The sequence below is a fragment of the Carettochelys insculpta genome, chromosome 5, assembly GCF_033958435.1.
Source record: "Carettochelys insculpta isolate YL-2023 chromosome 5, ASM3395843v1, whole genome shotgun sequence".
Lineage (NCBI taxonomy): Eukaryota > Metazoa > Chordata > Testudines > Carettochelyidae > Carettochelys > Carettochelys insculpta.
The window spans coordinates 68,811,617-68,835,198 of record NC_134141.1 but is presented as its reverse complement, the minus strand read 5'-3'; the positions used below and the strand labels follow the sequence as shown (position 1 = coordinate 68,835,198).

The 23,582-nt window shown below is 37.2% G+C and overlaps 1 protein-coding gene across 8 annotated transcripts in view; it reads left to right on the top strand.

Annotated features, from left to right (window-relative positions):
* The window catches only part of PAM (peptidylglycine alpha-amidating monooxygenase), a 273,477-nt gene that overhangs the window by 153,905 nt on the left and 95,990 nt on the right, over window positions 1-23,582 (top strand). For all 8 annotated transcript variants that reach the window (XM_074995279.1, XM_074995278.1, XM_074995277.1 and 5 more), the window contains exons 6-7: window positions 2,780-2,865; window positions 5,808-5,891. In XM_074995279.1, the coding sequence (XP_074851380.1) occupies window positions 2,780-2,865; window positions 5,808-5,891 (170 nt within the window). The remainder of the gene's footprint in view (window positions 1-2,779; window positions 2,866-5,807; window positions 5,892-23,582) is intronic.

Sequence of the window (23,582 nt, the reverse complement as noted above, 5' to 3'; positions counted from 1 at the left end):
TCCTGACACCTGCACAAAAATCTGCACTGACATTAGTTTATAGATGGGTGGCCTGTCCATGCAAGAAAAAATGGTTTTTCTGGTCATAAATGCCTCCCCCCAATTAGGACAAATGTGGCTGATCAGGTTACTTGAATTTTCCCCAAAAGGCATACAATATACTGTTAACCTCATGTATCTGATTGCAAGCTCATTGCATAATTTTTTTCAAATGGCAATTAGAAAAACCATTCTTATCATTGTTAGGAGAGAAATTAAAGTATTCTATATTGTTGTACTTAAAAAGAAATTCCATGTTCTTACTTGGGCACAGATTCTGCAAAGGTGTCTATTTTTTGAAGAAGTGATCATGGGTTACAAAAGTATGTTGGGGTGGTTTTGACACAATTCAGAGTTTGCTTTTCCCAACAAGTTCTAGAGGGATTACAGAACAAGCTCTGTCTAGGTCTTTTGGCCCAAGAAGAAAATTAAAGTCTGTTCTAGTAAAAGGAATCAATGTTCAATCCTGTTAACATGATGGCACTAAACAGTGATTTCTATATGTGTCAAGGAAAGATCTTCAGACAAGAATATAGTGCCAAAGTAAATAGAGAAAGATAGGATAAAGTTGCCTTCCTGGACAAAAATATGTTCGATATATAAGTGTCACACAAAAGCTAAGGATTATACTCAAGTGTAGAAGAGATTGTAGATTACTTGCCCTCTAAATGGCAAAAATGCTTTGTAATTTTATCTTTTTAGGACCTATGGCTTTCTGGTAATATCTGAAATAACTTGATATGAACAAAATTGATAAGAAGATCCAAAAAGAGCTGAAAGCATATCATTTTGGAGAAAAATAGATTTTTTTTAAAGCTAAATTGAGAATTTTAACAAGGAGATATCATTAAGAATGTAGACAGCCTGAACATTTTACTTATTATTTTTAATGATGAGCTTCACGGTGTAGAAGCCTCATTTTCATCTGTGTGGACTATGATGGTAAAACTTCAATCAAGTTGCTTGTGTGGGCAGGGTTTGTATGATCAGGCCCAATGTGTAGTCTTATTTTACAAAATCAGGTTTCCATATTGATTCTCTTAGATCTATTATCTCTCTTTGATTTATGCTGACCAAAGTGGGTGGGAGGGTATAACTGCAACAGCGATCAATGTAGGTATCCTCAAATGGTTCTGTTCCTTGTATACTGAGGAATTTCAGGAGATGTTTGTGTACTCGCTTTTCTCTTTGACTGTTGTCTGTTGTTGTTCTTTCTTGTTAGCCCTCCATATAATGCTTATTCTGACTGTATATTTTATGCTCTCTTTGGTATGTGGATTGCTCCCAACCACATATTTCAAAGATTCATAGAACTGGAAGGAACCTTGAGAGCTCATTAAGACCAATCCCCTGCACTGATGGCAGGACCAATACCATATAGACTGGGGTGGACAATAAAATAGCAGCAGCCTGCCAGGGTTAGTCCCTAGTTGGCCACCACTGCTACATTTACGTGTATCTCCGTGGGGCAATCGCTGCGGTTGTTGGCCACAGATTGTCTGATACCTGTGGAGGTAGGCATAAATATAGACATGAGGGCCTGCCAGGGACTTATGTTCTTCTAGACATTTGCAAATTAATTCCTTAATTATTTTCTCCATTATCTTTACTTATATTTGTTTCTTTGGAGACAATTGGCATGATTGAGTGCCTTATCTGGAGTTTTGATAGAGGCTATGGCATGGAAGACGACTAGATGAATAAGAAGATCCAATTGAGATTGTTTTTATATTGGAATAAATAATGGTAAAAAAATGTATCTGTCTCCCACTGCTAAAGTTTATTTTCAATACATTTCTAAATTTTGCAGTGTTATTGTCTACTTAGAGTTACAGTTGTTTCTGGATATTCATGTCTCAGAGTTTGACAGGCAGGTGTGGACCTTTCTTTGGTTATCTTGTTTTTGTTTGGATCAGTTAGTATTCTCAACATGGCCTAGAGCTTCAAACTCTCTAGAATTTGGCATTAATGTTAAAAGTGGCACCTTGTTTTGTGGTCTGCCACGTGACAAGAACATTACACCTCTCTTCTGTGATTATCATTTTAATTTTTACACACTCAAGAAATGTGCTAGAAATCCTGCACAAATTAGTAAAATACAGCCACTGTCCTAGAAAGCATACAATCTAAAAGAAACCTGAGATGAAAAAGTGAGGGTCATTAATATAGGTTGAGGGAAAAGGCACTAAATTCTTGCTATTCTTTGATTGCTTTACTGTTTTTCTTATCTGTTGCTTTTTACTCCCTACCCCATGCTGTAGACAAATTTCTTTCTGGAACCTAAACTTGTTGGTGGTGCATTTCTAGGGTAAATTTCAAATGTGGGTTTTAATCTGAAATTCTGATTTGTCTTCTGTCTGCGTGGGACTTCATGGTTTCTATTCCCACATGCTATTTGATTGGCTACTTGAGCTAGTAGCCTCTGGGTGTAAGAATTCATGCATTGTGGCACTCACTTCTCACCTTGGTTTGACAGATGAACAGTTTGGTAACAGTCAAAACATGTGGAAGGTCTCTTCTGTTTCCTGAGGGAGAGGAAAGAATGTTGTGATGTGTGCTGTGAAGTTAGGTATACTGAAAGCCAGGAAAGATTTCCAAGTTGGAGCACTGTATTTGAGATTCATTGGACATATTTTATCAAAACTAGCATTTAATTGTACATAGTCCACCTGGAGCCTGAAAACACTGCAGATGAAAAATATCAAATGTAATAATCATATTTTCTTTTCTGTGATTTTAGGGACTGCGATGAAGGAACGTGCACAGACAAATCCAACATATTGTATGCTTGGGCAAGAAATGCTCCACCCACTAGACTGCCCAAAGGTATGGTGACCTTCGTTTTATGGAATTCCCTTCGTGGGCAGAGCGGGTAGGAGAGGCGGAGGAGCTCCTGGCCTCCCCTTGCAATCTCTTTTTCTGTCATTCATTTAGTGATTTCAGTTGCTTAAAAATGTACATGATTCAGTCTTGTTAACTGTAGTTAATATTGCTTTAAAGGAGCTGGTGAATATATGTGGATGTCTTATTCCACGAAGCATCGTGGAATATAAACTAGGACTAAAGGAGAATAATATAATAATTAGTTCTTGCACAACAATTTTCATGCATAGGTCTACAGTGTTTTTTCAATTAAATTAAAGTATCATTATCTCCATTTTGCAGACCAGGAAGCTGGGGCAAAGTGAGAGTAAGTAACTTAAACAGTGTCCCACAGCTAGTCAGTGGTGGGACTGACTCGGAATAGAACTTTGGTCTTCTGACTTGTAGTTCAAAAACATCTCCACTAGAATGTACCACACCCCACAACAACATGGAAAAAAGAAAGCGCATAAATACAGAGTGATTTTCCCCTGTTCTCTTTCCAGGACGTGGGACTGATGGACTCTTTCCTTATTGCACCTTTTCTGGGAGGCATCTGATTCTTTTTGTCTGCTTTTCTTCTGGGGATAGGGAAGATTCTGGGATTCCTCCACTTTGTTTACCTTTCTCCTGTCTTCCAGTACCTGCCAAAATATCTGCCGGTTGCCCAATCACCACTAAGTGCTGAGATGAGAATCAGGGCAGAGGTATAGAAAAGGACTGTACAGACAGTGATTTGCTCTGTGGCTGTTATCCTTCTGGGCCAACTTCAAATGCCCAACAGAGGGGACAAAGCCATGAATGAGGCAGGGAAATGAGGAAGGGAGGCACGTGCAGCTGCAGATCTCCTTGCTCTTCCCAGCGGCTATTAAAAGCCTCCTTTATTTTGTAGAACTCAACTAGGAGCCTAGAACTTGGAATTTAAGACTGGGAACTTTCCAGAACAGATATCTGAAAACTTGAAACAGTCACAATCTCTTCATCTTTAACTCACTTTCCCTATGTTTTAGGTACACAGTACTACACATAGTTAAAATCACAAATGTCAGGAAAAATTAAGAAATGTAAAGAAAAGAGAATAACATCACAACAAAAACAGCTTCTGCTGTGACTTCTCATGTGGATTCAATCATATCTTCTCTCCAGTTTTACCATCTCATCTCATCTGTGCCCCTTGCCTCTGAGGAAGAGCTTGGGAGAACACATGCACTGTAATGCCACCTGAGAACCATAAAAATCCTCTCTGGATTCAGTGGAGAAGGTTGAGGAAGATTTCAATAAACTTCCACATCCTTAAAATAATTTAACTTGAGGGAAAAAAAATTGGAAGCAGAGTTTGGTGATTGACAAAAGTTGTACATACAAGGAGTTGGGAACCTTTAAAATGTTAGTTCTGTCCCTTCACCTGACAGACCATATCTTGTTGGGTTAATAGAGCCTATTTATAAACCATTCTGTATCACGTGTGTGTTTCAGACAAACCCTGAAGAAAAAGAGAAACTTCTGGTTAGAGGCTCTACTGGGGCTTTATTCTAAATGTATTTTGGGTCTGGGAACTTAAAATCTATAAGTGGTCTATGTTTCCAATTTATTTCACAGCTTGGTGTTCTCAAACAGTTGGAGAGTACATATATACTTGCATTTTTATGTGGCATTGTCCTTGGATGAATCCCATCGGATTTTCAGTGGGATGCTCTCAGTTGTAATACTGTGTGGCATTATTCCAGGAAACCCACTGGGGTGTACTGAAAATATATGTACAATCTATGGAAGGTGTAGCTTTAATTTGAGGGTATTTTTATTTTATTGCAATTCCTTTAAAATTAGTCACATTTTCCCTTATCCTGTGTCTCCTCTTCCCATAACAATGAACAGTATAAAAAAAATACAGACTAGGGTTTTTTTTCGAGAAATCTCCCAGCGTATTAATCAGCAGGGACATTAACTGAGTTCTGAGAATGGGAAAAAAGTCAATTGTAGCCACAGTTCACAAAGCTGTACAAAGCTGCATGGAGCAACAGTGCTAATGTACATGCCAAATCCCACCAAATCCCAGCTGACAGTTTGGTCCTTTCTCTAAACCACTCAAAATTGCAGATGCTTAAATGACGTTTTCTTCTTTTCTTGACTTATTTTTTTCTTATTGATACTATTATTGTGCACAGAGATTCTGAAGCCCTCTCCCTGGAGCAGCTTTGTCACTAGCAGTTATTAATCTAGTGGGATTCACAGGCTGAATAGACAGAGATTGCTTTTTCTGTTTTTCTCCAAGTATTTTCATTATTGGGCAGGTGTGGAAAGATCCTTATCTGTGATGCTGGTGCTCTGCAATTTGTGTTCATTCTTTCAAGTTCCTTGGTAATATCTAGTGATAATTTGTCAGCCTGTTGTTTTACTTGGAAAAGAGCACATTTTGACAACTTTTGTGTAAAACAAAGATTTTTGCTGTGTAGAATGTTTTGGGGTGGGAAATAAAGTTTGCATATTTCTAATTTAAGTGTTTTATGCAGAAAGCTAATTCATTATCATTTGCATAATAAACTGTTAAAATGGGAAATGAAAATAAGCATTCATTATATCAACTTCTTGGAATGAAGGAGTTATTTGCCTAAATCAGTCATCACTCTTCACAGATGATTCTGACTTAGACTGATGAGTATCAGACATTTAAGTTCAGTGACATTTGAGGTGCTGTATTTTATTTATGGATTTATTTTGTACTTTCTATGACCAATAGTTTTTTTTTCATTGAAATCTTAAAACGAAACTTTCCTCCTTCTCCTCCATTGCTAAGCTAAACATTCAGTCTTGGACATTCAATTGGTGTTACCAGTGACTGTTTAAAATATACTTATTGTTGTCATAATTCTAACATCTTTTTTGTTGTTGTTGTTGTTGTTGTTAAGGTGTTGGATTCAAAGTTGGAGGAGAAACGGGTAGCAAATATTTTGTACTCCAAGTACATTATGGGGATATCAGTGCATTTAGAGGTATGTATTTTGGAAAATGCACTCTATAAATATGATTTTAAGTATTCATTTCTGAAAAAATTTAGAGCATTCAAACTATTATTTATTGACTATTGATATTATTTCCATTGGCATTCCCACCAGTGGGAGTAAAAGATGATACACAGCAGGCACCTAAACATGTTTGCCTTAAAGTTTTCAAAAGATGTTGGAAAGGAAATAGACAAGGTTATTTTTTTGGTAAAATTTCATAGAAAGCAACAGCAGGTTCATCTTCACATTTGCCTTTGTGTAGGCCCAGACAAACTCCTCAGAAGAACTTAACACCATGGTTTTTTTTTTAATTTGAGAAAGTTATTTCGCATCTCTCTTTCAAGTTTATATTTTAGTGTAGAGCACTTTAAATTGAATAGCATATTAGAATACAATGTATATTCATACATCTTGAGTTTTCAGTTATGTTAAGGAGTTCTATCAATCAATGCAAAATAGCTATGCTTATATCTGGTTTGCATCTTGGTTAAGGAGAGAGAGACATTAATTAGTCAGTATTCAAAGAAGCACACAATAACAGAGTATTTATTTTGAGAGTGAGAAATTATGAAAGTTGCTCTTTAGTTTGTTTTTGTTAATGCAAGTGGATCTAGTCCACAGCTAGAATTTGTTTTTATTAGTATATCTATCCAATAGACCATCTAAAATATACACCAGTGCTAACAGCATCTGCAAAAGATGGGGAGGACCACAAAGTAGTATTTATTACACATTGTTATGACTTTAATATGAGGGCCAAATACCCACCTTGAAAGTCTAATGTTTTCTGTACATTTTTTCTGAATTAGTATTTCTTCCCTAGTCATCAATTTAAAAAAAAAAAGGGGGTGGCTTACCGGCTTACCATTATCTAAAGGCCTAGACTGTATTGAATACACTTTCATCTAAATACCACAAAAATCCATTTCATGTGAGACATAAGTGCAATCAGTTTTTTCAAATATTAATCCTTTTCAAAACTGAACTAGTATTACTCTTGTAAATTAAGTAGTACAGCTGTGATCAAATATAGTTACAAGTTTGGATGCTAAAAGTAACTTGTTTTTAAAAATGAGGCATGATCATTACTAGTTTTTGTTTTGTAAAGTACAATTTGTTTACTTTAGAAATTATAAAAAATTCATCTTTGCTAAATTGAGTCCATCTGAATTTAAAATATATGTGAATTTTGTATGTTCTTTTAGAAACTTTAACTGTAATTTAGGGAATGATTCCAATTTTAAACGGCAAATTAAACCTGTTTTTTCCTACTGGTGTAGCATTACAAAATAACTAAAATATATCTGTTGCTAATGTTTTGTAATAATAGTTTTATTCCTTGTCTTTAAATTAACAAAGACTTCACCAAAATGTTCAACACTAGCTTTCCAGGAGCTCAAAAGCAGACTGACTTGAACATGCCCAAGACGAATACAAATCTCAGAAACAGTTTGAAGTGTTGTCTTCTTGCTTTGTAGTGGAATACTTACCAACCCTCTCTCCCAGTTCACTATATTTCTGGTGGCAAGCATATGATACGATTGACATTTAATAGAGAATCTGTGATCCGAATTATAAAACAATTAGTTTTGATTATTTCATTTCTGTCAGTATCTTTAGATATCTCCAATTAATCATCTCAAGCAGAGCTAGTATATTAACTGGTGTCAGTGAGCATTTGGATTTCATTATTATAAATCCCTCACTAATCTGGTTTCTGGACAAGATGATATGTATATAGTAGCAGGATCACTAATGCAAAGCTTTAAAAAACCCATAAAGTAACCTGCCTGACATTTTCCAGCTATATTCATTTATTTTTCTATACATGAAGACTGTTTGCAATATAGGATGGATTCATTCGCTATATGGCCTTCTGAATAGTAACAGAGAGACAACCATGTTAGTCTGTATTCTATCAAAACAAAAAGGCAGTCCAGTAGCACTTTAAAGACTAACAAAATAATTTATTATGTGGTGAGCTTTAGTGGGACAGACCCACTTCTTCGGACCATAGCCATGCCAGAACAGACTCAATATTGTTCTGGTATGTCTGTGGTCTGAAGAAGTGGGTCTGTCCCACGAATGCTCACCACCTAATAAATTATGTTGTTAGTCTTTAAAGTGCTACTGGACTGCCTTTTTGTTTTTATATGGCCTTCTGTTATTCTTGAACAGACCAAACTGTACATCATTGTACTGCTGTGTTTCGGCCAGGATGTATTATAGTGTACCTTTTGAACATGGATATGAAGATCCCGGATGACTAAGGCCATGTCTACACTACAGGGTTTTGTCAGCAAAACAGCCATTTTTGCCAACAAAATCCACAGAGTGCCCAGGTGTTCTGTCAATAGTAAGTTGACAGAATGCAGCACTTTTGTCAAAGCTGTACCCTGCTCCCCATAAGGAATAATAGCCATTGACAGAGACCTGTCGGCAGAAAGCCTGTCTGGATGTTCTGGGAGGACCCTCTGTCTGCCCTTTCTGCTGTGCTTCTGATTGGCTGTTTTGCTGATAGAGCAGCTAGGCAGTCTGGCCATGCTCTGTCGACAAACCATATTGCTCTTGTGATCTGTTTGGCAGTTTGGCCGCGATCTGTCAACAAAAGTTTTGTCAGAAGGCATCTTCCAACAAAAACATCTTTCAACAAATCCCTGTAATCTACAGATCCCTGTAAGAGTGGCAAATACAAATATATGTGGGCTCTAAAGCGAAGAATAGGGAAATTGCATGGTTTCATCTGTTGACATAAAAAGTGAAACTGTTTGTTTAGGGATTTATTAAAATATAAGTTTTATGTAACAATGCCAGAGGGTGGGGGGAGATCTAATAGCAAGATATGTTAATTTATAAATCAAATAGTCTCCCAGTTTTGAAAACCCTGTCATTTCAAGCACTTAAAAATGGATTTCTGTATACAAATCATTAGAAACTGTAGTGTAGAAAACCGTTCTGCACACACAGGGAGAGATACTCAGTGGTTTAATAAGTTCCAGCTATTTCTATTTTTTTAATGTAATAGCCTGTGATGTAAGGGGATGTAAGGATGGAAAGCCTCAGGTAACTGGCAAGAAAAAAAAATCTGCACATATGGAGACTGCAGTAACTGTTTTAATTACATATGGACAGTGGAAGCATATATTGCACAACTGTGGCTGAGCCTATCTGTGCTCAGAAAGAATCTCTTTCCATGTACAAAAATACAGGTGAGGCAGTGGAAGCCTTTGGGAATTGTCACTTGCCAAAAGAACTTATAATTAAAATCACAACCCTTTGAAGAAAATATATGAGGAGGGAGCATGCTCTGTGTTATTGCTTGGGGAAGCTGAGAATTCCTTTTCAAAATGCATGTGGGATTTTTTTACAAAATACTTCTAATAATAAAGCAGGTGTATGGGGTATTTTTAATGAAAACAATGAACACCTGAAGTTGTCTATTACATGATAATTTAACATTTCTTGAATCGGGGTGAATTTGATCATTTCATTTCACAGTTAATAAGGTATTTCTGCCTCTTCTGTTCTTGTACGTAATTGTGAACAATACAACTGCTGATGCTCCTTGATGATACTGAAGTGATGCAAAGAACAGTGGGTTCTTCTTGGAAAATGGGGCTTCCCCTGTTGGAGCTGCTCTATAAGAAGCCATTGGGAGATGTCTGGGAACCCAGCTGCGTAGGGAGGGAAGCAGCTAAGCAAATTGCTAATGTTTCTCAGTGGTGGATGTCTAGTGCAGGCGCTCCATATGGAAGGCATCCAGTGGTGAGATAAATGGCTTGGTGAAGGACTTTAAAAGGAGGGGCTGGTAAAGGAATAGAATGGAGAGAGGGTTTGGGGACTTCTGTGATTGGTATGGCAGGGGCCCAACATCTGCATTCTTATAGCCCTACTTCTACTTACCCATCCTGTGAGGGGAGTAGATGGTAAGTCTTGAGCTGGCGGGGACAGAGGCAGGACTTGGATGGAAAATGAAATGTGGAGGGGAGGAAGGGGTTGGGCTGGTGAAAATCCCAGGTGACAATTTGCATGAACATAGGTTTTCCTGCACTGTACATTTTATTTGTTGGATAGTACCATGCGTCTATATAGTAAAGTTGTGGCCTTGTTAAAATCCATATCACATGTTTCCTATCCTCATTTTGGTATATCCAAACAATTTTGTTCCTCTTCTGTTCTTTGTCACACAAGGCAGTTTCCACAATGGATTTAAAGTGCACAACCTATCTTTTCAAATTTCCCATGTGAGGTAGTAGAAAGGGTTGTGGAAAAGATTATCATTATTTCTATTAACCCCAATAGCTCTAATTTTATAAATAGCTGATGTGATTGTCGGCTACTACTGAAGTTGTTAGAAGAGAGAGATTAAAATAAGTATGCCAAAGTACCATCTGGTTTTACTGCAGTGCTTGTATTGTGTGAACCAACTTTTTTTTTAACATGCAAAATATTTAATTTTTCCCCTGTGAGCAAAAAAGTCTTTTAATTTGGCTTGCTTGTGATAGCTCCAGTTTGAGCAGGGGAAAATACAATCTGATATAGTTTCTTCTAAAACTTGATTGCCCTCATCAATGTTGAGCTCCATGAACAGCTTTAGAAGTATTTTTAACATTTTGGAAAAGATCCAAAAGAAACCTGTCTTACGTACCTGGACTTCAACCGATAAAAGAGATATTTCCAATTTTAAGACTATGATAGTTGAACTTTTTACAAAGTTGTGCATACATAATGTGTCATAATTCAGAATGAAGGATGAAATTTATTCATTTAGTTCATGTCATCTGATACTTTCTCAGTAATGAAAATAATAGTAGCAGACCACAGGTTCATTACCAATATTCAGACTTCTTGTTCTGTGATAATAAGAAATTACATATAAACTTTTGGTGCTGGCTGAATAAGCACTAACTGTTTGGCTCTAGTTGTAGTTATGAATTATGCATACTGCAATTATTAAACTGGGCACCATTTCTACTTTCACTCTTTTCTTCCAAAATACTTTTCTGTACTGGTATTCCAATTTTTTCAACTGTAAAAGGGATATTTTCTTAATTTCATTTTACCAGTTAATAAGCAAATTGTGCTGTTCTGTTCAGCTGCAACCCAAATTATAATGCTGCAATATTTAATTAAACATTATTATTTTGAGCTGAGAGGCCAAAGCTAGAGATTGCTACATGTGATCCAAAACATATGGATTTAAGAAATTACCTGTGTGTGAAAAGAACAAACATGGCTATATAGAGTATGAGCTGTAAAAACAGTCATGTTTAGAAAATGGTTATCAAATTTAATTAGGGAGTTGGGTTTTTTTTTTTTTGGTTTTTTGGTTTTTTGTTTGAATACTATTTGTTTCTGAACAAAAACCTACATTAAGGTGGAGTTATGGTTGTAGAAGATACCTGTGATTAAATTAAGGATGAAAAAAAGTCACAGGAATATCAATATCAAATACAAGCATTACAAAACCAGGACTTTCAAAATTAAGATTCATAGTGAAAGAAATCAGAATATTTTAAAGGTATGGAAATGCACAACTGGGAATGCAATTCACTTAAACGTCGCCCTTTGGGAATGTGCAATGCTGTAACTATGCTATTATGATTTATCTGTTTCAGTGTAAATGGACCAAGATTGGATGAAACCAATCTTTTAAAAACATGGTACAGGAGGAGGGAGAGTGGGGAATCCCATTATGTATTTTCTTTCTCATACGATCAAAATAGGGAAAAGATGATGATGATTGCCTATAATGTGTGTGCCTTAATCCTGCCCTGCATATACACAGTTATAGTCCCTGTCCTAAAACACAATTAAGAGTAGCAAAGGCCGAAGGAAAGAACTACAACTTGCAGGTGAAGTGGTCAAGATGACTACTTAATGCATGGGTTTTGGGGATGGGTAATTGATTGGGGGGAGAAGAGGTTTATCATATGTGGGAAGTGAGAGACGATAAAAAGAATGAGGAGATGGAAAAAGGCACACTGCCACCTGGGTCCGTGCTTCCCTTGTTGTTTTGGTTACTAACGTAATTGAAATGTTTTGACCTAACAGTCCCACTGATAGGATGGAAACCATATTGTTGGGAAAGCACTGGTGCCAGTATTGTGGAGTTTTAGCTTCCTCAACTTGGTTGGGGATAGTGGAAGAATCCAAGAAAGAGACAACTGGAACACATTTTATCTTCCTTTTTAGGGTTCCTAAATGCATACTGTGCAGCTTATCTATGGATATAGATGTACCAAATTACTCTGTTTTTAAACTTCGCCATTTAAAAAGCTGATTCTTTCCTAATACTGATTTTTAAACTTGTTTTATCCACATGACATGTTTTGGCTTGGATATTTTTCTTTGCTTAACATTGTAATTAACTTACTGCATTGGTTAACAAACCTGGTATCTTGGTGAACAATTGGTGAAGACATTTGGGGCAGATTTTCAAAAGTACAGATGTAAGTGCAACCTTCCCTTTCATAAATTAAGGTCTAAAAGCTCCTGTTCACATGACTGAGTTTCAGAAGGAAGAGAACATGTAGAGGGCATAGGAGCTAAAATGTTTCTACCACCCCTTCCTCAACAAAATAAGTGTTGACACATATTTGAGGAAAATGGAAGCACCTATGTAGTTTCATAGATTTTTTAATACCAGAAGGAACCATTGTGGCCATCTAATCTCACATCCTATATAACACAGAGCATAGAATTTCTCTATTTTAATTCCTGCTTTGAGTCCAATAGTTTTGCTTGAGCTAGAGCACGCTTCTAGAAAAACATCCAATCTTAATTTTAAAATACCAGCAATGGAGAGTTCATAACAGTCTTTGGTAAACTGTTCCAATAGTTAATTGTCCTGTCTATAAAGTTGTGATTTATTTCTAATTGGAATTTATCAGTCTCTAACTTCCTACCCTTTTTTTCTTGTTATACCTGTCTGCTAGGGTGATGGGTTTCCATTCTGACCTTTCTGTTCCCTTTGTAGGTACTTAAAACACTGATCAAGCTACCCCATAACTTTCTGTATGTTCAGTTAAATAAGTTTATCACTATGGCATATGATTTCCAATTATTTAATCATTCTGGTAATACTTCTCTGAAACATCTGCAGTTTTTCGATGTCTTTCTTGTGGCATGGATACCAATACTGGCCATGAGATTCCAATAGCATCTGCTTCTGTTCCAAATACAGAGATATTATAACTTCCCTATTGCTAGTTGAAATGAACCTGTTTAAACTCTCAAGGATTGCACTAGCTCCTTTGGCCGCAGCGTTGCACTTGGAGCTCATGTTCACGTGTTTATCTGCTATGACCCTGTGTCTCTGTCATAGTCACTGCTTCCTAGGATAGAACTGTTCATTCTGTAATTATGGTCTACCTTTTTTGTTCCTAGGTTGGTAACCATATATTTAGCCATATTGAAACACACACTCTTCACCTGTGATCTTCTTATGAAACACTGCAGATCTCTCTGTATGAGTGATCTGTGCTCTTTCTTATTTACCACTCTCCCAATTTTTTGTCAGCTGCAATGCGTCATCAGTGACAATCTTATGGTTTCTTTTACAGTAATTTAATAAAATGTGAAACTGCACTAGAAACAGTCCCTTGCCAATGATTTCTCATTTATAAATATATTTTGACACATAATTTAACTGGCTTTTAATTATTTAATGTTTGCCATTTTGATTTTTTGTTTTTTGTTAATTAAGATGCCATGCAGTACTAAGTCAAAGGTTAATAGTATTGATATAATATACTTTAACAACCAAGTTGGTAAACTTATGAAAAATGCATGTCACGTTAGTTTGAGAATATCTAATTTTCCATTATCCCATGCTGATTGGTATTGATTAGCCTTCATTAATTCTCTATGAATCAGTCTCAGCTCAGTCAATCCATTATTTTGTCTCAGGCTGACACCATGCTGAAAGGCCAGAAGTTAATTGGGTTTATTCTTTCTAAATATTGGCACAATCTTAGCTTTTTCCTAGTCCTCTGTAACTTCTCAGTTGTTCCAAGATTTGCTGAAAATTGATGTTGATGGTCCAGAGAACTTCTCAGTCAGTTCTTCCATAATTCTCATATTTAAATGAGCTGGATCTGCTGATTTAAAATACAAATTTGGTTGTTGCTTTTTAACATCATCTGTGATTATTGTTGGACTCTAAAGTGTTTCATCATTGAGACTACATCATCTGTTTTTGACCTCTGAAATTTCAGTTCCATATTTATTGAACACAAACTTTTCTGCATTATTGTTTTACCATTTTACAAGTTTACCATTTTTCATCTCGTGATTGATTAGTACCATTGTTAGGATGACTGCTGTCCATAGATTTCTTATCAATTTTCCCGGGTGGGTTCTAGTTGATATTTACTGCTATCCACTTCCTATTTTTTCCATTTGTTTGTATATTGTATAGCTATTTTCACTTCCCCTTTACATTGGGCTGGCTTTGTAAATAACTTAGCTTTCTTTCTCAGTTGTAGGATTATGGTTTTTGGGGCTAGTCAAATGTTCTTAAACAGGTCAGCCTTGTGAACTGGCCTTTTTCAATAAGCAAGTACACCTCCTTCTAGTTTGAATGTTACTCTGTTTTGAAGGATGGAACTTTGGACCAGTAATTCTGAAAGACCTTTTCACGGTCAAAAGTGGTGAATTGGAGTGCTCCGCATTCCAGCCTTGAATCTGTTGGGGCTCTATAAATCAGATGCATTTGAAAAATGGTGGCTGAACTGCCCATATCCATTGTTTGTTGTGAGGGGATGGAGTGGTGCATGAAAGGCAGGTGCTTTGTATGGATGTCCTTGGATTTAGGAATTTGAAGAACAGCTAGTAAGGCATTTAAGAAAAAAAGTCAGAAAATGCCAGTTTCCCAAAAGTGAACATTTTCATGGGAGCATACAAGATTCAGCTAGATGTTAGTTAAGTGAGGTTTCTTATATCCAGAATGGAAGTTTTGGAGGGGGAAAAAAACAGTGGAAACACATCCCTCTGCTCCGCAATAGTTAATTATAGCAGAATTAGGACACTCACCTGGGGCAAGGAGGGGACCCATGTTCTAGTCCTTGCTCAGAATCAGATGGAATAGTGATTTGAACCTGATTGTGTCCCATCCCAGGTGAGTCTCCATTACAACTCCAAGAGGAGACATTGGGTCCATCTATGCTGTGAAAAAAGCCCTGCAGCAGCAAATATCAGAGCCTAGATCAAGGGAGTTAGGCTTACACTGTTATTTTACTATGGCTACGTCTACACGTGAAGCCTACATCGAAGTAGCTTATTTCGATGTAGCGACATCGAAATAGGCTATTTCGATGAATAACGTCTACACGTCCTCCAGGGCTGGCAACGTTGATGTTCAACTTCGACGTTGCGCGGCACCACATCAAAATAGGCGCTGCGAGGGAACGTCTACATGCCAAAGTAGCACACATCGAAATAAGGGTGCCAGGCACAGCTGCAGACAGGGTCACAGGGCGGACTCAACAGCAAGCTGCTCCCTTAAAGGGCCCCTCCCAGACACAGTTGCACTAAACAACACAAGATCCACAGAGCCGACAACTGGTTGCAGACCCTGTGCCTGCAGCATGGATCCCCAGCTGCCGCAGCAGCAGCCAGAAGCCCTGGGCTAAGGGCTGCTGCCCACAGTGACCATAGAGCCCCGCAGGGGCTGGAGAGAGAGCGTCTCTCAACCCCTCAGCTGATGGTCGCCATGGTGGACCCCGCTATTTCGAAGTTGCGGGACGCGCAACGACTACACGGTCCCTACTTCGACATTGAACATCGAAGTAGGATGCTATTCCTATCCCCTCATGGGGTTAGCGACTTCGACGTCTCGCCACCTAATGTCAAAGTTAACTTCGAAATAGCGCCCGGCACGTGTAGCCGTGACGGGCACTATTTCGAAGTTAGTGCCGCTACTTCGAAGTAGCGTGCACGTGTAGACACGGCTTATGGTAGCACAAGCCTAAGTCAGTTGACCTGGGCTCTGAGACTCACAGATGAGAGGGTTTGGGTTGTTTTGTACTGTAGACATACTGGTCGAGACCCACACCCAAACTTGTCCTAACCATTAGTCTATTGACCCTTGTTAGATGGTGGGTTTCTCCTCTCCTCAGCCAAAAATTTCGAGCAGTCTCAGTTTTGTCCTGTTCCAAAACAGGAAAGTGCCAGAACTCTCAAAATATTCACAGGATGGGAAAATAATTTCCCACATCCCTCTACTTGGAAGCTGAGATTTCTGTTGCATTTTCTGGCTTCATGTAACTACTTCATGAAACTTCATTCACCCACACACTCATTTTGCAGTTGCCATTCCCTCCCATTCAACATGTTTTAATAGTGTGCATATTGCTTATTGGGTGCAACAATTCTCTATAGATTTTTTTTCCATAGGAGTAATTTGATGGTTCCTGGGTAGTAAACACCTTTGAAACAGAGCACATGGATGTGGTGCTTGATTGATGGGCCTGTGTTTCTGAAATGTCATTTGAGCACTGAAGACCTACCATAATTTTCCATTAAAAACAAAAGTGGCTGTAGAATTTTTACAATAGATTTTCTGTTGATTTTTGTTGATAAGGTTAAAATGAGATATGTTCCAAGCTTCCTGCAAAGATCTGCATGATGATTGATTTGTTGTTAAAAAGGTTATGCATTTGTGCAGTCTCTCCACATTCAGTTGTGTTTTGACTATGAACAACATTTTGGCACCCAGATTGACTGTAAAATTGCATCATGGGATTTCATGTTTGCATGCCATTGTTTTTTCCTTTCATAAGGTAAAAAAGACTGAAAACTGTGCAAATTCAACCTAGTAATTAAGACAGAGCTAGGTTTCTCCTTTTTGTGCATACTCATGACTTAAAAAAAAAAAGAGAGAGAGAGAGAGAGAGAAATCTTCTAGCTAAATTATGACCTCCCAGAGCCTGTGCAACATCATTGCCTTAATTATGTTTTGCATAGGTGTAACCAGTGTTTTTTTTGTGCGTGTACTTGCCGGTAGTGAGTATGGGTACCTCAGAGCTCCAGCCAAGGGATTGGCTGGGGTAGGGGCCATGGAGCCAGCTGAGTACTGGCACTTTTCTTTTTACAAAACTAACTGGGAAAGTAAAGTAAATAATTCTGTTCATGGATAAGAAGCTCTAGAGTCCGTCTTACACTCTCTTACTTTTGTTACTTCTGCAGAGTTAACAGAAGCATACATAAATATTTAAATTTTAAAAAGATGCATTTTTATCAGTGTAGTAAACTTATGTGCCTCTGAATACACACCAAGACGAGCTCTACTGAGCATTTTTACAGCATTGCTTTATCAGAGTATAACTACACTTTAAATGCTCAAAATGACTGTGATGTGACAGAGAAAATGAATATGAAGAGCTTTTGTCAAAAATGTAAACCCTGCAGGATTTATGCTTACTGTAATCCAAATATAAGGCAGTACTTTTACTACTAAGCCAGAGTCCCTTTGACTAATATAAAAAGGAATTCACAGGTGTTAAATTATTCAGCAGAAAAACACAAATTGTATTATGAATAAAGCGCGTAGAGGTTGGGAATAACAAAGAAAAAATAATCAGACATTTTCTCCAAAGGCAGCAGAGTGCAAAGTGAATTCCATAGGGAATTTCACAAACATCTTTTTAGAAAAATGCACTTCAAGGTAAACAATGTATATTGAATTGATATTTAAACAGATGTTAAGTGTTCCCATTAGATGTTCAGTGTACTGGGTGATGAACATAATTCTCTTGAAAAAATACTATTCTGTTTGATTCTGAAAGCAGAAAATTAAGAATTTTGAGGAAAAATGCAATCCTGACAGTGTTGAAGTCTAAAGAAGACAAAGACAATGTAGTACAGTGGATAAATATGTACATAAACTTCTAGATATTAAATTGCCACTTAGGACTTACATGCTGTTCCTTGAAGCCTGTACAAATATTAGAAATACATAATGTAAAATAATGAAAATGTTAAAGGCAGATTTTCAGCCAAGTTTTTTAGTTCATAACAAATACCCATGTAAGCTAAAGGTACTAAAAATTAAACATTTTTTGTTTTCAACAGTAGATCACAGCAAGAGAGAGAGGTTTTCTTAAGTACTCAGTAGATTTGGCTGAGAAACTGAATTCATTTTCCTCAAAAAATTGGCATTTTGGAAGATATTTCATCCTCATTTAGAGTGAAATGCCAAAACCTTTTAACTTTTTTGTGGAAGTGAAATTCCTCAATATTTTCTTTTGGAAAGACTAAAACAGCATCAGAAGTTGAGCTCTGGCTCTGTGTTAGCCCACCTGGTTTTGTATGGCCTTGGAAGAGATCAGGTGGGTGACTTTTTAGAAAACCATCAGAAATTTTGCTGAATTTTAGAGATCGTTTCAGAACATCATACATTTTGAGAAATCATTATTATCTGTTGCACAACCTGTCTGTCAGAACACTTTCAACCAGCTCTAATATTTAGTAACACATTTCTCTGTAACACCTGATGAGAAGTGACATGGGGCATGCTCAATATATTTTCTTTACGTCATTAAGCACACATTGGTTAAAGGATTTAGTTTAGCGGTATATTTTCAGAAAGTTAATCTTAATGTGATGATAAAGCAAACATTCTCTATTTATATTTGAAAGCATAGGGTTGCATTTTAATCTGTGCCATTGTTTTTGTATTGGTAAAAGAAGTAACAAAGGCAGGATTCTGTTTGTGTGATCTCTGTTGGAAATCCAGGATAGAAAGCCAACTTGAAAGAAACCTGCTTCTGAGTTAGATGAATATATTTTCTTGCTTTTGCCTTAGAGCAAATGGAAGCTAATAATTTATTTATCCTAGAGCAATGAGTACTTGCTCCATAGCCGAAATACAAAATCAAAGGAGTTGGACTAGCCAGAGTGACAGGTTGAAAAGATGATTTTAAGATTTTGTTGGATTAGTGCAATATTTCACCACGGTTGCTTAGCTGTAACAGCATTTATTAGAAACAATCTACTGGAGATTGTGACATCCACTGCCATGTGCTTAATTCTGTTCAGTGGTGCTGAACTGAGTGCTCGGTAGCTTTGACAGTTTCAAAGATGTGTTGTGGGGAGGAGAGGCAATTGTTAAAGAACATTTCTCTCTGCACACATTTTGAGGCTATTTAGCACAGGCCCCTGTATTTACAAACAATAAATAAAAGCCATTTCTAAGTGATCACTTCCACAAAGTTGGAATCTATTCCATTTTTATATTAATTTACTCTTGCTATAATTCATGGAAAGTCAACTTACTATTATCTACAATAAAGTGGTGCTGGGAGTTGAGTAATGAGTGCTTTATCTTATGGCAATATATAAAGTTTAGCTTGTTTGTTGATCGTTGTGGATTTACATAGATATTGTTAAATTGAGACTAAAAGGAAACTGCCTGTTGGCTCAGTGCTCTGAAAATTTCAAAGGTAAAAAACATTTGAGGATGAGTAGACCGAAGTACATTTGACAGGTTTACATAGGAAAATTGCTCTGCCCTGAAGGTGAAGATTTTCATAAGTGACTGGTAATTTGAGGTGCCTCTGTTTTGGGGTGTCCAGCTTCAGACAACTTTACTAAGATTTTTGATGCTTCCTGAAAACCAGCCCCTTAAAAGTGTCTGAGATTGGAGACCCCTGAAATGAGGTACAAACATTACTAAACATACTTGAAAATTTGGCCTTAAGTAACAAAGGGTATGTGGAAACAAGTATCAGAGAGGTAGCCGTGTTAGTCTGTAGCTTCGAGAACAACAAGAAGTCTTGTGGCACCTTATAGACTAACAGATATTTTGGAGCATAAGCTTTCGTGGGCAAAGACCCACTTCATGAGATGCGTGCCACAAGGTGCCATAAGACTCCTTGTTGTTTTCAGTGGAAACAAACATTTTCCAACCCTCATTATACGTAATACATTATCCTCCATTACCCCTCCTTTACTTATGCTACATCCATGACATCTTTATCATTTGGACCCACGGTGAAGAGACTCTGGAAGAATTCCACAGAGATTTTAACAACCTGCACTCCACCATCAGTCTCAGCCTTGACTATTCCACACAAGAAGTACATTTCCTGGGTACCACAGTACAAATCGCTGATGGCTACATCAACACCACTGTCTACCAGAAACCGACTGACTGCTACAGTTACCTACATGCCTCCAGCTTCCATCCAGGACTCACCACACAATCCATCATTTATAGTCAAGCCCTTAGATATAACTGCATCTGCTCTGATCCTACTGACATAGACTGAAAACTTAATTACCCACCGTGAGAAGTAAAAAAACGGATTGACAGGCCCAAGGAATACCCGCAAATGAACTACACCAAGGTAGGCCTCAGAAGATCAATAACAGACCACTTGTCATCACCTATAGCCTCCAACTCAACCCCCTGCAATGTATCATTAAAAATCTACAACCCACTCTAGATCATGATGCTACACTCCAGAAGGCCCTAGATGACAGGCCTGTCCTCTCGTGTAGACAACCTCCTAAACTAAGAAGGATTCTCACTAGCAATCAGAGGCTACACCACCATAACACTTACCCTGGAACTCTTCCTTACAACAAACCTTGCTGCCGACTTTGTCCACATATTTATTCTGGGGATACCATCACTGGATGTTAGTTACAAGATCAAAGGCACATTCTCTTGCACTTTGAGCAACATTATATATGCCGTTATGTGCCAGAAATGCCCTTCCACTATGTACGTTGGACAGACTGGGCAAAACCTTCACCAAAGAATAAATGGACAAAGAGCAGACATCAAGAATCTCAATACACATAAGTCAGTCAGTGAACAGTGCAGTGGAGTGGGCCATGCTGTTAAAGACTTGAGAATTTGTGTGCTAGAACAAAGAGAATTTAAGAGATTACAGGGAGAAATTTGTGAATTGGAATTCATATTCAAATTCAACACATTAACACGTTGTATGACCAGAGGCACCAATTACCTCACCCATTGCAAGGACTGGTTCCCTTCCTTTGGTGCTTGTAATTATCTCAGGCAGGACACTTAACATCCTCCTCCTTCAGTCCTATCTACTTCTCCTCCTTCAGTCCTATCAACTTGATTTGTCAGTTTTTATTGCCTTTTTTTTTTCGGTCCTCAGTACTTATAAATGTCAGTCTGTATTGGAAATGAGATTAATCTGATGAAGTGGGTCTGTCCCACAAATGCACATCACTAAATAAATCATTTTGTTAGTCTTTAAAATGATACATTTCTGCGGTTTGGTTTTGTTGCTACACAGACTAACACAGCTACCTCTGTCTTACTACATAATAATCTAGTATACAGTTTCAAATTTGTACAAGCCAAGATTTGTAATACTGCAGCCAGTGCAATAAAAAAGACAAAATATCTAGTTTTAGCACAACTTGAAACTGGAAATGAGAAATAGAGATGATTTCAAGAAGGAACTAAATCATAAAAAATGGAGATTGTGGGACATAAAGATGCCATTAATTGAGGGGATGAGACCAGGCAGGGTAGGTCCCTGTTCCTGAAGATTGTCAGAAAAATAGATGTAATATAGAAGCTTTTTAGAAATGCTAGACAGTCTAGAAATTGATTCTTGTCTCTTTCCTTTATTTACTTTGTTAGTTTTCTTACTCAAGATCCAGTAACTTTCGTTCCCTGGTGTTTTTGTGATCTCTCGTTTCTTTTGGAAGCAACGTTTGTTTTGTTGTGATTCACAAGTATTGTTCTTTCTGACAAGAAGTTATCTCCACCTCCTTTCTTTGTTTTCTCTTTTTTTCACTCTGGACCTCTGCTTTGTAGCTGCTTACTGCATTTTCCCCTCATCTACTCTAGCTTTCAATCCCACCATCCTCTTTTTTTCACTTTATATCTAAATTGTATGCTCAGAATTCGCTGTGACCTAACAGCATAGAAAATAAATTCTTGCTTTCCTTAGAACCACCCAAAATTTTGATATTAAAATCTTGAGATAGAAATTGAAAAACCATAGCTCTGTGTGCTCAGTGTGTAATCACTCAGAATTTAATAGGCCAAGTTAATTTTTTAAAAGATTTCTAAATAATTTGTGTATGCATTGATGCATTGCTCACTTATTTGAATGCCCGACATACGCAAAATGGTTCAGTATTTGCCCTCTTTAAGTGTATTAATAAAAAAATTCTTTCCATGTTAAAATGTGACCAATGTTCTCCAAGCATCAGTGCTTATGCATTTAAATTTGAATATTATTAATTGCTAGGAAATTATAAAATGTGTTCATGATAATAAAATATGAAGTTTTAGACTAGTTTAAAGTTAACATGCAGTCTCATGCATGTAATATTTTAAATAACATAATATAGGTTGAACCTCTCTCATCTGGCACCCTTAGGACCTGATTGCCAGACATGAGAATTTGCCGGATGATGGAAAGTCAGTATTTTCAGCACATTACCAACACTTCCACTGCTTACTGGGCTCTTAAAAGACATTTAGGGGTAAACTACAGCTAAATAACAGCATGGACCACTGAGAGCCAGGACGGATGGCTGCAAACAAAGTTTATGGGAACACGGGAAACTTGGTCACACCTACAAACTTAGTCAATGGCGAGCTAACATCATGCCAAATTACAAAGTTTGCAGTATGAGAGAGTTCCAGGTTAGAGAGGTTCAATGTGTAGTTCAAAATGTGTTTTTAAGGCTATTCCTTACAAAGCACACGTTAGTGATCTGGAACAGAGAGAAGGCCATGCTAGTCTCTGTACTATCAAAACAAAAAAGCAGTCAAGTAGCACTTTAAAGACTAACAAAATAATTTATTAGGTAAACTTTCATGGGACAGACCCCCTTCTTCAGACCATAGCCATACCAGAACAGAGTCTTTTTTGTTTTGTGAGTGATTTGGGTTTTTCCTGGATTTTAGAATTCTCAGCAAATAAATATACTTAAAATCGGTGTTAAGTAGCACATCTTCATTATAACAAGAGCTTTATTTTATAATTCAGTGGGAACGTACTTTTTCACCCTCTTTGGGCATTATGATTTTCTTACCTAAAGCTTTGTTTAAAAGATTAGTACTAAACCAGTCATGTTGCATACATTTGTATGATATTTTAAAAAGAATAGCATCCCATCAAAGTCTTAATTTCTCATTCTTCATGATGAACCATTTGTATTTGGCAAGTTGTTTTTTCTCTATCTTAATGTGGGGAGAGAGGGGCCAACAATAATGACTAATTTTGAGAATATTGTGGTGTTGAGTTGGTTTGTAGCATTGTTACTTTGAATGTAATTGTTCCTGTGGTATCTGCTGAAAACATATTTCACCCACTCTAAAAAAGCATTAAAAGTTACCCAATTCTTTCTGTTTTGGGGCTCACTCCACATAAGTTGTGAGATGCAGTCAGAAGTTCCATTTGTATTGAAAGGATTTGCTTTTCTTATCTGTGCTGCCACTTGAGTTTTCAACTGTTTTTGTTTCATGCTTTTTTCAAGAAGCCTCATTAGACTTCTTTTGAACATATGAGATGACTATAGTAAAAGGTCTTACCTGCTTGATAGGCATGATTAGGATAAGAAACCTGCATTCAATTTTGTTTCCTTTACAGATATCAAGACGAGTTTTTTGCCTTGTTGTTGTGTGTTAAATATTCAGCACCAGTGACTTATAGTTTCAATTTGTTTGTTGTA